The sequence below is a fragment of the Rhea pennata genome, chromosome 3, assembly GCF_028389875.1.
Source record: "Rhea pennata isolate bPtePen1 chromosome 3, bPtePen1.pri, whole genome shotgun sequence".
NCBI lineage: Eukaryota > Metazoa > Chordata > Aves > Rheiformes > Rheidae > Rhea > Rhea pennata.
This window is the reverse complement of record NC_084665.1, coordinates 17,781,553-17,795,808: the sequence shown is the minus strand read 5'-3', so window position 1 is coordinate 17,795,808 and position 14,256 is coordinate 17,781,553. Positions and strand designations below refer to the sequence as shown.

The following is a 14,256-nucleotide window of genomic DNA, read 5'->3' as shown; positions in this document are numbered from 1 at the left end:
TCCCCGGGCTAAACAGGCCCAGCTCTCGCAGCCGTTCCTCATAGGGCAGGTGCTCCAGCCCTCTGATCATCTTCGTAGCCCTGCGCTGGACTCTCTCCAGTACCTCCATGTCTCTCTTGTACTGGGGAGCCCAGAACTGGACACATTACTCAAGATGCGGCCTCAGCAGGGCTGAGGAGAGGGGCAGGATCACCTCCCTTGACCTGCTGGCAACACTCTTCCTAATGCACCCCAGGAGACTGTTGGCTTTCTTGGCCACAAGGATACATTGCTGGCTCATGGTCAACTTGTCATCCACCAGCACTCCCAGGTCCTTCTCTGCAGAGCTGCTCTCCAGAAGGTCCGCCCCCAGCTTGGACTGCTGCCTAGGGTTGTTTTTCCCTAGGTGCAGGACCCTGCACTTGCCCTTGTTGAACATCATGAGGTTCCTCTCCACCCAACTCTCCAGCCTGTCCAGGTCTCTCTGAATGGCAGCACAGCCCTCAGCTCTGTCAGCCACTCCACCCAGCTTGAGATCATCAGCAAACTTGCTGAGGAGGCACTCTGTCCTCTCACCCAGGTCATTGATGAAAAAGTTGAACAGGATGTGACCCAGTAGTAAGCCCTGGGGGATGCCACTAGCCACAGGCCTCCAACTAGATTCCACGCCACTGAAGACAACTCTCTGAGCTCAGCCATTCAGCCAGTTCTCAATCCACCTCACTGTCCACTCGTCTAACCCCCGCTTCCTGAGTTTCTCTAGGAGGATGTTATGGGAGACGGTGTCAAAAGCCTTGCTGAAGTCAAGGTACACAACGTCCACTGCTCTCCCCTCATGTACCCAGCCAGTCATTCCGTCATAGAAGGCGATCAGATTGGTTAAGCATGATTTCCCCCTGATGAATCCATGCTGACTACTCCTGATCACCTTCTTTTCCTCCATATGCCTGGAGATGACATCCAGAATGAGCTGAAAGAGCTGAATATAGCACAGTCAGTTCTGCTGGTTTAAGTGTTCCTCTGAGTGATGCTAACCAGTTCTGCAAAAGAATTTGGGTTAAAGCAACAATGCCTTAGGGGAGGGAAAGGAAGTGGAAAGTTGTACAGGAACTAGCTGAATTGATCAGCTGGCCAAGTCTTCCCCTGGCAGAAAAGAGAGGGAGTATTCAGGAATGACTGTGACCTGTATATGGAGGGAGGGAGTTGTAATGACTTAATTTGATCTGAGACCATAAACTCACTTATACAGTGATTTAAGTTCTGAAAATTATTTTTTCTTCTTTAGGGACCTAAGTCAAACTCTTGTAGATAGAGTTAATTTACAGTATCATCAGTACAATTAAACAACTGATGTGAGAACTGACTGGATTAGAGCCTGCCTGTTAAGCTCCTTCTCAAGTTTTTTTAGATGGTGACATCAAAATAGCTATTCTTGTATCCAAATTGGAATTTAAAGACAGGTATAGCAATTTCCAAGTGCTTAACGTAAATTTTGGTTATAAACTGGGGAGAGTTAGCAAGTGCTCATAAGGTTATTACAAGGGTTCTCTTGGATGCTGGATATAAATCAGTTATACTATTATTCTTGTACAGCATGGGGATGGTACAGCATTGCCTTCCAGTTGGGTTTTGATGGTTTGGTGGATTGCAACAGAAAATTTTTAAAATTTACATTGATTTCTAATTGTTTTCTTTATTGCAGACCAACAAAACTAAATGGGTCCAGTCACTGGAATGACTCCAGATAAGAAAGCTGAAACACCAGGAGCAGAAAGAGCTGCAGGATTAAGACAGTTTCACAGAATGGGAAGTTTACCCGAAGCAGTTGATGCTGGTAGGCCGAAGGCCACTGTTGTGGACAGCGATTCCACAGACGATGAGCTCACAAATTTGAACTGGCTACATGAAAGTACTAATCTTCTAACAAACTTCAGTCTTGGAAGTGAGGGTCTTCCGATTGTTAGCCCTTTATATGACATTGAGGGTGATAGCGTGCCATCCTTCTCACCTTCTTGCTACCAGAATCCAGAAAAAAAATCAGCCACTTCCAAACCCCCTTACTCTTTTAGCCTTCTCATTTACATGGCTATTGAACATTCTCCAAATAAGAGCTTGCCAGTCAAAGAAATCTACAGCTGGATTCTGGAGCGCTTCCCATACTTTGCCACAGCACCTACAGGGTGGAAGAACTCAGTCCGACACAACCTTTCCTTGAACAAATGTTTCCGAAAGGTGGAGAGAAGCCATGGCAAGGTGAGACTTGCGGGGGGGAGAGGGGGGGAGTGAAGAAAGTGTAACAAGCTGGAAGTTGATGGGGAGATGAAGATGACTGATGTTCTTAAGATTTTTTTTTCCAAATATGAAACAGTTTTGTGTTGAAATCAGATGACTTAACACTTCATTTGCAACTGTAGGTATTTAGAAATGCCACTTCTGACAAATTCCAAAGAGTTTTTTGCCATCCTATGTTTTTATTTAGTGCTGACTGGGCTGGAGCTAGCTGTGACACATCCTTTATAAAGTTGGTTAATGTTATTGTAACAGACCCTGCTTGCACTTATTTATAATTTTATCAGGCTGTGGCATTCAACCTGAAATTTTAGGTTTCTGTCTTAAGAGATCTTTTTGCTGAAACTTTTATTTTCCCTTTGAAAATCCCTTTTCCCCTTTATTTTCCCTCATTTATTTGAGGATGAAGAAAATAAAATATTTTCTGTCCATGCTAATATTCTGTTAAAAAAAAAAAAGAAAAAAGAAAAAAGTGAACTGTGTCACCTATGGGATTTGGAATTGGCATGGGGCTCCCTGATGGCTAGGAAGGATATATTGTTAGGGTATTCTGTCTCGGGACTGTTCTTGGAGTAATCATGCAGCTGTACCTGGCTTGCTCATAAGCTTCTGAATAGGTATTCTGTGTGTATTCAGTAGAGATTTATTAACATGGCAATTAAAATTCTGGAACTTGTGCCTGCAGTGAGCATGTTGCTCTGTCCCATAATGGAAGGAGCGTTTTCCTCAAGGAGCCTGTGATAGCTGTGGTGTGAGGTACCAGGCTGGGGGTCATGGAGACTCTCTTTTTCTCTTCCCTTTACCTCTGCCCCCACATGCATGGTGAGTCACACACAGAGTCATTGCTCTGTCAACAGGAACAACATGAAAGAAACTAAGTGAGACACATGACGAAAACTGGAGAAGGCAGACATGGACAATCTAAGAGAGGCAGTAAAATGCAAAGGACAGACTGGAGGGCACAGAAGCCAACGGAAGTTATTAACAAGGACTAAGATGACTGATACTGTCTTGCCTGCAAGAATTGAGATTATAGCCTTTGCTGCTGTAGTGCTCCTACTTCAAAATTTCTATTGACTGTTTTGCCGTTTAATGAAAAAACCCACAAATGTATCCATGCAGACTGGCCGATACATAAGGAATAAATGTATTCTACTGCCATTGGCTATTCTTCAACAAAATGATGTGTGTGTGTGTGTGTGTGTGTGTGTGTGTTGGATTGAAAGGGCTGATCCTTCCTAATGACTTAAACTGGTGTTCTCTATATTTTTATGTGCCCAAATTTCTAGGCATGTTCTGTCTTCACTGCTTTTTTAGCATAGCTATGACTACGATCATACTGTGAAATTGAATAAATTGCAGAGATACCAAATAGCTTACTAGCTTGGGTATCAGCTAACATGATGTGCACAATACCATGTGGATTTTGCCAGTTTGGATGCAAACTTACATCATATGTCGAGTATATTAGCTTAAAGATGCACTGTATTTACATGACTAGACCCAAGTCTGTATGGCAACTGTAGCACTGGCTCAGATCTCAGCTAGTTTGGGGCATTTGTTCGCTGTGTTCCCTTGCACAGCCTTGACAGACCCAGGAGGTAATCCTTTTCCCTCTTCCTCTGCTGCCTTCAACTAACACTTTTACCTGCTGCAACAAAATGAGGCAGGGATTCCTTGGCAGTAAGGCCCATTAACAGTACAGTTGTGATTCACAAGGCAGCGTAGTCGCAGAATGTTGGAAGAGGAATTAGGAATCTTGTCAGGAAAAACTAGGTCAAACTAAGATGATATAGGCTTACCTTTAATTCAGTTATATTCTAATTTTCTCAGTACTTTGTTGAACTCATTGATGCCAGAAATTCTTACAGACTCTGTTCACTTTGAGATACATTCTACTCAAATTGTATTTGACTGACTTTCCTGTTCCGTACTCTCAAATACCTAAGCTTTCTCATTTGTTCACTGTCAATATCTACTGTTCCATTAAAAAAGGAGAAAACAAGAACTTTGCTTTACTGTAAGAAAAACGTCTAAATTCTTGTGAGAAAATTGAATAGAGGCACTGAGATAGGATGTGCTTCTCAATCTGAAAGCAGTCTTGAACACTAACTTGACTTTCAGTTGTGACTTTCCCTTACACTTAATGCAGTTCCAACTTTCAAATAACTTTCTTAATTCTTGCATTTAATATACTGGATCGCTTTAACCTATGTTGTAACATTGCTATTTTTCATGGTAAGGATGTGTATCTGTGTACGGTACAGTCTCTTTGACACAAACTACATGTAAAGATCCCCTTCTGAACTCAAGGATACTCTTTTCTGTATAAGATATTTCTTCTACTGACTTGAATGATTTTACTAGTGATTTCTCCTTTCCCATCCTGCTCCTCAAGGAGACGGCTCTGACTTGAAAAACAATACTGTAAAAAACCCCAAACCAGCAAACAAATCCTGAACCTGAGTGCTTGAACATTAACCTAAATGATAACAGGCTGCTTATCAGAAATGCATGTAATATCTGATGTGTTTGACAGCCTCTGGGTATAGACATCTGAGATGTATAGTGGGGAGCTCAGCAGGTATCAGTAAGAGCTGCATTGTGCTGAAAGACCTGTTTGCTTAGCTTCTTGCTATTCCATGGCAAGTCTAGTAGTTACCATGTAGAATGGTACTGTTGAATGTTAGGGCTTATTCTTAATCTGATTCCAGGTGCTATAATGCTGTAAATGAAATACTATAAGCTGTACCTGTGTGAAACAGATTTCTGAACCTGTACAATTCAGCAGTGATTGCACAGGGCCACATGTGGTAAATGTGCACTGGAAGAAGTGGGTAGCTTTGTCAGGGAAGGAAGCTACGAATTTTGGGAGCAGAATGGGGATGGGGGAAGGGAAATCTCTTAGTATATGAGTTATTGCTTTGACTGCTCATTGAAGCTGCTAAAAATGCTTGAGGTGATTGGATTCCTGTTGCTTCTGAACTTGGCTGTTGGATGAGTATCAGTTTCCATTCTGTCTCGGGGGGGGGGAATGCCCGTCGCTGCCTTTTGGGTGAGTCTGAGGTGCACAGCTGATGGGACCCACAGATCTGTGTAAAGATTTCCACAGTGCACACAGATGTCAACAGGAACGTTAAAATGGATTAGAGAGCCTGAGGCTCTGGGTTACTTGAGCAAGGCAGTGACTCTGTCCTTAAAGCTCAGTCATTTCCAGTCTTGAAGCCCCCGTGGCTTAAAAGTTAAAAGTGAAATGTAATGTCTTGGCATATGGGCAGCACGAATTTCAGACTGCCTGATCCTTTTTGTACTCTGGTGACTCTACCAATATTACTGAGTTCAGGATGGATGAAAGAAAGTCAAAGGATGATTTACTGATTCTTCTCCAATAGGAGAAACAAAGTGCAGAAGAGTTAACTATTACCAGCAAGGTGATGCTGATACACTCTGTCAGTATTTTGCCTAGGCACTGGAGACTGCACAGCTCTCTGCTTCTTAAGACAGAAACTACATTTAAGCAAAATAAATAAATAAATAAGCAAGCCATCTTGAAACTTTTGAGAAGATTTCGCATCTCCGACAAGCAGTTGGTAAATCTTTACCCTCTGCCCTGCTTAGAAAGGAATCAGATGGAAGTACTGTTCCAAATCCTTCATGCAAAATAAGCCTATGCCACAGTACACAAATAGTAGTATGATGGATTATTTGGATGCTTCAGACCTCTTTAGCTGAAGGCAGCTTTGCTGGGTTTTGCTGTTATTGATCAGTGTTGATGCTCCTCGTTTAGGATGCCTCAGAAATCCACTGGACTCTTAAGAAGTGACTTCTTATAGCGAGTGACAGTAGCTTATGAGATCCTTTTGCTGTTGGTATTGTCTGTAACCATGCACTACTAATACCTGTGTATACTTTTCTAAGATGACAAGATAATTTCATACCTTCTTCCATTTTTTCTTTCCTAACGGCTTCTTATTTTTGCCTTGAAGGGAGTAGATCTTTTTTATCCTGAATGCTTATGGGAGAAGAGAGGCTTGTGGCAAATTGCAGTCAGTGAAGTATGTTTTATTTTGTATCATTAGGGTAAAGGAACATGATTTTAAAACCCTGACAAATCTGACTCTCATACTGGTAGAATGTCCGTGCCTGAAGGGGGACTCTGTGTCCTATGTGTGCTCTCCTGTTACACGATTTGCATTTTGGTACTTATCGGGCTATTGCTGCCAGCCACTCATCAGCTATGAAATCATCTCCTGGAGGTTTGACAGCAAAAGCAAGAAAAGTGCTAATGTTTGCCAGAGATGCTGTTTTGTCCTCACTAGTTCTGGAGACCTCCCTCCCGAGCATCCCGCTGCATTGGAGCTGGTGACTTGCCTACATTCATGTTTTGGTTTGGGCTGGGACTGCAGTTAATATCTTAAATTTGCCCACTAGCCTCACTTTCAGTTCACACTGCAGTGTAGTTTCAGGACACATGGATTAGAATTTTTTTGGCTGATGCTAAACTGAAAGAGGTGCTCCAAGAGTACACTTCATGTGCTATAACTGGTACCGGACATGTCCACAACACCCCTCTAGAGCTGATCTGGAGTCAAACCTCCAAAATGTGTATAGTGTGGGTACTGATTGCTCAGCACCAACTCTTTTTGCGCTAAATATTTATTTTTGATTGGAGGGTGCTCCATCTTGTAGACATAGCCGTTGGTAGTTGTTCTGTTTGCACATATATTCATAATGCCTGTCATGGGAGATTTCAGCCTTTCAGGACTGCAGTCTAGAACTACAAACAGGAATCCAATCTATATTGGGGGAAGACTGACACTGTTTGAATCATGAAAAAATACTCTATGTTTTGTCTTTCTCCCGCTCCCCCAGCTTAAAAACTGGAAGGACTGATACTGAAAGTTGTGCAGTTAAAGGACAGTTAAGTGCCTAATACGTGGTCTCGGATTACAGGCTGGTTTGTGTTGCCATGGCAGCGTTTCCTTTCACTGGGTTGCTCCTGAGCTGTTAGTAATGTGAGCCCAAGCTGTCTTTCCACCGCTTTGGAGAAGTGGGACCACTTTGGAGAAGTAGAACTGCTTTGGAGAAGTGGGACTGTCTGTGTCTGTCCTCCGGTGCCTGCAGAGGAGAAGACTTCTGGCTGCTCTTGTTGACAGTGGATTGAAAATCCTGTGTTTTAACACACTTGTGGTGATATGGTTTGATTAGATGAAGAGGACTGAAGGGAAACTACTTTGAGATGTCCTTTAAAGCAGCATTGCAGGCTACAAAAGGAACTTCTCCTGCAATGGAAACAGGATGTATGTACATCAATCTCTGCTCTGCTAAAATATACATCACCCTTTTTGTTTGGACTTACTGTAATGCTGTTTTATATAAGCTGTTTGTCAAGGTTTTCTTGCAATGACAGACTTCTGAGCTGAAATACCTTACTGTAGCTACAGTTGAGCTTGTGTCTGTAGGGATTCAGACGAGCAAGGTTGCACTGCTTCTGTGGGATTGAAGCTGGTGAAGAGCTAGGGGAGCTGGAGAAAGGGGACTGGTCCCTGGGGTGCCTGCCTGCATCACGGGGCACCTGTTGTGGCCTTGGTGCCCTTCTGAAGTCTGGTAGTGTGACTAGGGCAGTGATCCTCCACAGATCTAGATAATGCTTTTTGCCTCTTAAGCCATGTCATGGAGACTTGGTTCAGGGAGAGAGAGGATTACCATGGGATTTTATTTATTTATTTATTTTATTTATTTTATTTATTTTTTTTTGAGGGAGTAGCGTCTGGTATACAGCAGCCTCAGCTGGGGAGGATGGGGAATGAAAAGTAGTTTGGACTTGGAAGCCTAAAGATAACGTCTGCTCTTTGCTTGACTGTTTTTCAATTGTGGGTTTGGGATACTTGTTTTTTTTTTTGTTTTTTAAATCAGTGCTAATGGCAAAATATGTGAGGAGGCAGGCATCTCTGTCAAGCACGATTTCCATGTGTTCAGCCTTCCACCCTTTGCATGGCTGTGGCTCTGACACTGTCTCCTCTGGAAGTCAGAGAGGGACAGAGTTTGAATATCTTAACAAAACTCCCTTTCTTTTTCCTATTAGGTGGTATGATGCTTTTGCTTTTTTTTTCCTTTCTTTTTCTTTTTTTCTTTCTCTTTTGTTTTTGGCAAGAGACAGGTAAGCAATTTGTATGACTATTTCTACATTCAGGCAAAGAGTGGATAGGTTCTATAAACCTGTAGAAATAGGGGAAAGAGAGAGATGCGGTTATCAGATAACCATTCAGTCCGTATAAGATTGTTCCCTACAGCATTTTCAGTGTTCAGCCATTTCGACTTCCCAGGTGGAAGTAGAAGGTGGGAGGTGTGGGAGAGCTGCCCCAGCCGCTGCTGCGGGCTATGGCAGCCTGGCGGCCTACAGCGGTGTGGTGGGCACCTCAACCCCTCCTGCTGGCAAAGTCCTTTTTCCTCAGCTGTTTCTTGGAGCTCTTTGCTGCCTCACTGCAGGAAGGAGCTCCCGAGGGGCTCGGGCTTGGGGAGAAGAAGGTGCTGCTCGCTTGCTTGGCGCTGCTGGAGCTGGGTATTGGCCTGACCTGCTTGGGCAGCGGCGTTTGTGGGCCGGCCCTGCGCGCTGTCGCTGTGTTGGTCTGACCATGCCATTCCTGCTCCACTGGGAGCAATGGATTAAGGAAAGAAAAATTCTGGAGGCGCAGCTGTTGACTGTGGGAAATAATTCTGCAGTATCCCTGTGGGAGGGCTGGGATCAGTGGGGGAAGAGAAGCGGGATGCAGAGCTTTTGGGGGCTGCTCGCAAGGGGTTTCCTTCCTCCTTCCCACGCAGCAGCATGGGAGGAGGAAGAAGGCCAAATTTACAACTTCGTTTTGAGTACAGCAGGCTTGCAGGAGAAAGAGAGAGCTTCCCGGAGGAGGGTTTAGGGTATGAAGGAGAGTGTGTGGGCAGATAAGCTATTCTTTGTTACCGAGATTACTCTTAGGCATGCCCCTGCCTTCCCTGTTCAGACTGTTACTGATGTGTCCGACAGGGTGTGAACGTGAACGTACTGTGGGTGGTCACTGTGTGGTGGTTCCTTTGCTGCGAGCGAGTGTCTCGCCTCATCTTAACCCAGCACATAGGAGGTAGGTGAGTGTGCTCCAGTGTGCGGAATTAGGGGCAGTAACTTTAGGAGTGCTCTTGATTATTTCAGAGTAATTAAAAAAAAAACATTAAAATGGAGTAAAAAACATAAAATAGAGTAAGCCAAACTGCCTTAGAATTGGTTTAGTTTATTTTTTTGTTTTTCTGCAAAGTGGACCAGCAGCTTGCTCCATTGCTTGCATGCACAGATAAAGAGGAGCAGCTGGGTGTGATGGCTTCTCCACCTGCTCCAGCTATGGTGGGAACCTGTGCCCGTCTGTGGCATACCCATGTGGAGGAAATTGCTTCTCCCAGGCCATCTTTTTGCATGTATGAGGAAGTATGGCACAGTGACTGGCCTTCTCTTCAGAAGGAACTAAGCTACTGTCCGGTAGCAGTTAAGTGTAGATTAAGCTGTGAGTTTTCAGGTAGAAGAGAAAACCTGCGTGATCAAAGAGAGCTGAACAGTATTTTATCACTGATATCCTTCTCCTACCCTTATTTATTTATTATTTATTAAAAAAAAAAAATGTGAAAGGACCAGGGGCCGTGGGAGGCATCTTGTTTCCAACCCAAGTTGCCATAATGCAACACTGAAAAATACTGGAGACTGGAAACAGTTATGAAACAGTCCAGTGCTTAAACTGCAAGAATTTCTCCCTAATTTTCTTTATCCAGCTAGATAAAATATTGCAAGTCAAATGTTAAAGGGATGTGAAAAAGAAGATAATCATGACACAGAAAGTCTCAGAACAATTTAACTGTCAGTTAATTTTGAAATCCAGAGTCAATACAGTCTGATGGTTGTTCATTTTCAGAAATGTTAAACAAACATCGCATCTACATTTCAGCAGGCACATCAGCAGCAGGTGGGAAGTTACATGCTAACCTCCAAAAGCAGTTTAAGATTCTGATCATCTAGTCTTTGTCTTGCTAGGAGAAATAGCGCAGTCTAATTTCTGTTTAATAACCAAGGTCTGGCTACATACACAGAGGCTGCCAAGGTCTGACCCATACACAATCTTCTTTGTTCCGTACGGAAGCACAGTAAATTGACTGCTGTGGTTAAACTGCTTCCGGTAACCTGGCCAGTTTGTTTTAAAGCTAGATGTACTGGTGTTTTATTGGATTTTTAACTTCAGTTTTGTACAGCTTTACAGTTTTCCCCTAAAGTACAGCACTTACTAGAAATCTGTATATACCAGTAACTAGAAATCTGTTTTGGCTTTCCCCTTTGTGGTTTTGTCCATTAGTGGATCTGAGTGCAGTAGTGTATGTATTCATGAGCAGCTCCACAGGCACTGGATCATCACTTTCCCTGAATATCTACTTTGAGCACCAATAATGGTACATGGAAGTCTACCTCTAACTGAAGTGTGGTTTAACACAACACCTAATCCAATGTAGCTACCAAAAGAAATCACTCTATATCTGTATATCTCTTACATTAGATTGATTGATTGTATGGCTCCAGGGTGTGCTGGTTTAGCTCACTGTTGCAGTACTCACCATTTTTTTTTGCGTTACTTTTCTGTCAGGTCAGCAAATGGATGGACATATGTAGCTGGTAAAATTAAAGCAGGCAACTAACACTTTTCTGCCTGCAGCCCACAGTTGAATTAGGTGTCAAGTGAAAGTGCAGTGTAGAGTAGTTGTTTATTCTAGTAGTAGTTCTCTCTGCTCTGTGGACCTGAAAGTGCTCTAAGAAAAAAGCTAGAGGTGGGCAGGACCTTTTGGGGAGGAAAAGTAATGAAACAGTAGGCCAGCGAGATGCAGGAAAGAGATCAGGGCATTAGTCCATTGTGGAGATGACAGCTGATCTGGAGCCAGCTGACAGTATACTCTCCATTAGTACCTAACCACTTGAATCATCTTGTCAGCTACCACAGTGAAAGAAATCAGATTTAATTAAAGGTAAGCTTCTTGGCACATATCTTACACTTTTCAGGCTATGCTCCATTTTAGCATAAGAAGATGAATATGAGAAAACACCAAGTTAAAAAATAAATAGATAACTCTGAAAAAGAAGGTGCTGCTCAGAGACTTCTGTATAAAGGACAATGGCTACCACTGAAATTACAGAGCAGCTTCCCTCTCTTTATTTCATGAAGTTTTGATCTTTGCTCCGAGACTTTTCGTCTGTATCTTGGTATCGTGGTATGACTGCTTCTGTACCTTTGCTTATTATTTAGAGAGATTTTAGTTCCAGCATGGCGTGCCCTGCTTGTGAGAATAGGCCCCCACCCTTTTTTTTTTAATATATCTTCTACTTGTGCTTAGCTCTAAAGAGGTAAACCTGTAGAGAAGTATCTTGCCATTCAGCTGTAGGGTTACTCCTTTCTTCTGCCAAATGCATTATCATTTCTGTAATATCTGTTTTCGTAGAAAAAACCCAACAGTGCTACACATGGAGTTGTTAAATGATCTATCAGGGTAGTGACTTCAGATTTGCTTTGACTTTTCCTATATAATTTCCCTCTTCTGTATTGCAAGAGATAATTGTCTTGAAAAATAACTTTATGTAGTAAATAGGTGAAGAAGCCCTTGAGATGAGCAGGAGATACTTTATCTTGCTTGACTTTCTGGCATGTCAAATTTAATGGTGCCGACATTAAGTGTGTCAAAAATATATAAATTGGGTTTTCAGATTTTGAAAACATGGGAGTACAGTAATACAATCTGTAGCTGGGCATCAGACAAATTGCTTTTACAGGATGTTTTATCGTTGAAGTTAAGGGAGTACCTGACCATATCTAAGCTAGTAAGTTAGTTTCGTAGACCTGTTGATCAAAAGACTGCTTACCAATTCACTGATGCCTGCACAGATGACTGCTTGAACTTACAGATGTATTTACCAAGTGCTAAATAAGGTTTACAGCTCCCAGTGGAAAAACTTGAATGACAGTGTGGCTTTAGCGTGAACATGGTATCTCAAGCTGTAGGACAGATGTTTCTGTACCATTTAAGAAAGGCCTTAGGCTGCCTAAGCTGCCTGAGGGTGACTTAGGTCACCTGTAGTATTAGTGGATATCTACATCTGAAATGAGAAAGAGGGAACATTGCACTTTGCTGTGTCTTGGGAATATTCAGTTAGAAGTGACTGTAATAACTTTGTCCCTGGATTTTCTAATTTGCAGTACTTCTTTCTTGTAGGTGAATGGAAAAGGTTCCTTATGGTGCGTTGATCCAGAATATAAGCCTAATCTTGTACAAGCACTGAAAAAGCAACCTTTTCCCTCAGCACTTGCATTTTATACTCCACCAGCATCACCGCCAAGGTATGTGAATTTTCTCTTAAAAGTACAGCATCAAGTTATGTAAATCCAGCTAACAGAGGAAATGCCCAAGTGGAGGTTGACATAACTTACTGATCTCTGCCAGAGAGAAGTAGCTGAGTGGGGGAACTTAGCTGAACTGGATAGACAAGACAAGGAGACTGGACAGACAAGATGGGGAGATTTTAATGATCTTAAAATTCCCAGATAGTTTCCCTAGATAGATCTGGGAAATTAGTATCCCAATCTGTTTTATAACTGTGGGAAAGTTTAAGAAGGGAAAGGGAAGAGGACACTGATTTCACAACCATAGAGGTTAGGGGCAGGTTTTCTTCCTTTTTCTGAAGCAAATAATGAGTTAGCTTTTATTTTGTTTCAGCTTTATATATATATATATGTATATATATACACACACACATATGTAAATGTTTATATATTTACTTTTTTTTTTTTACCCTTTGCTTCTGGGGCTTGCTAATTTTCTGTGCTTTTTTTGGGTGGAGGGAGAAGCCAGTGGGGTGGCTTTGTCTTAAATATTCTGTCTTTCCCCTTCTCCCTCTTTTACCCTTTTCCTTGTGTCTTGTCTGGGGTCCTGGCTGCGAGTAGCCCAGACAAGAGCATGTATTGTTAAGTCTCTTACCACTTTTGTTTAGGATCTTGGGGAACAGGTGCTATTTTTCTCACTGAACTCTTCAGAAGTGACCGGTGGGGTCAGGACACTGTGTTGGGCACTAGCGATTGCCATTTCTTTGATGAGCAGGCAGTCTTAGTAACAGGAATAAAATCCTGCTTCAAGCACAGTTCAGTAGGACTAATCTAGATGCTGCTAGCTTACAAGGAGGGCTCTCTCTGTGTGTGTGTGTGTGTGTGTGTATAAATAAAATATGCTGTTTCAGTTAAAATTAACTCTTATCTCCTTTCCTCTGTTCTAATGTACTTAGAGCGACAAGCACCAGAGAACAGGTATTTTTCTCTAAAGCTGTTTAAAAAGAAGTTTTGCGTTTTAGCATGATCAAGGGCAGAGCAATCTTCATAATAGATGTACTCCGAGGTGGAGTATGTTAGCCTTCTGGAATCAGGTATTCCTCAGCTGCTGCATTTTAAGATTAGGCAATAGATTTGGGAGTTTCAAGTAAACTTGATGCATTCTTATGTACAGAAAAAGGCACTTTAGCTAAATAAATGTACAGATGGCACAGAGAGTAGAAGGATAGCAATGAAAGAAGAAAATATTGCAGTTGGTGAGATCAGTAATCAGGTAGGCACATAGCCAGTTTATCTATTTTGGCAAAGAATTTGGGTGAGATAAAAGATAATTAAGATGTGTATATTGATATATGTGTTATCTTACTTCAAGGAGCTTACTTAACAAACAGAAGAGGAACTAGGATTACTGGAGCAGGATGTAAAACTGATAGTAAATACTTAACAGAAATTTGTAAGACGCCAATGGGACATTGACCTGGAGATTTGGCAGCTCACTGCAAGCCTTAGATGCCTTACATGGTCTCTCACAGTCGCACTTTGTGACCTACAAGTTATTAAGGTGGTCACTGACCTTCTAACCATCTTAGGCTGTAAATAGTCACTCTTAATG

General features: G+C 42.3%; 1 protein-coding gene across 4 annotated transcripts in view; it reads left to right on the top strand.

The window, feature by feature from the left end:
- Positions 1-14,256, top strand: part of FOXN2 (forkhead box N2) — a 44,742-nt gene that overhangs the window by 18,564 nt on the left and 11,922 nt on the right. For all 4 annotated transcript variants that reach the window (XM_062571713.1, XM_062571714.1, XM_062571709.1 and 1 more), the window contains exons 2-3: positions 1,682-2,232; positions 12,538-12,662. In XM_062571713.1, coding sequence (XP_062427697.1) covers positions 1,696-2,232; positions 12,538-12,662 — 662 coding nt within the window. In that variant the 5' untranslated portion in view covers positions 1,682-1,695. The remainder of the gene's footprint in view (positions 1-1,681; positions 2,233-12,537; positions 12,663-14,256) is intronic.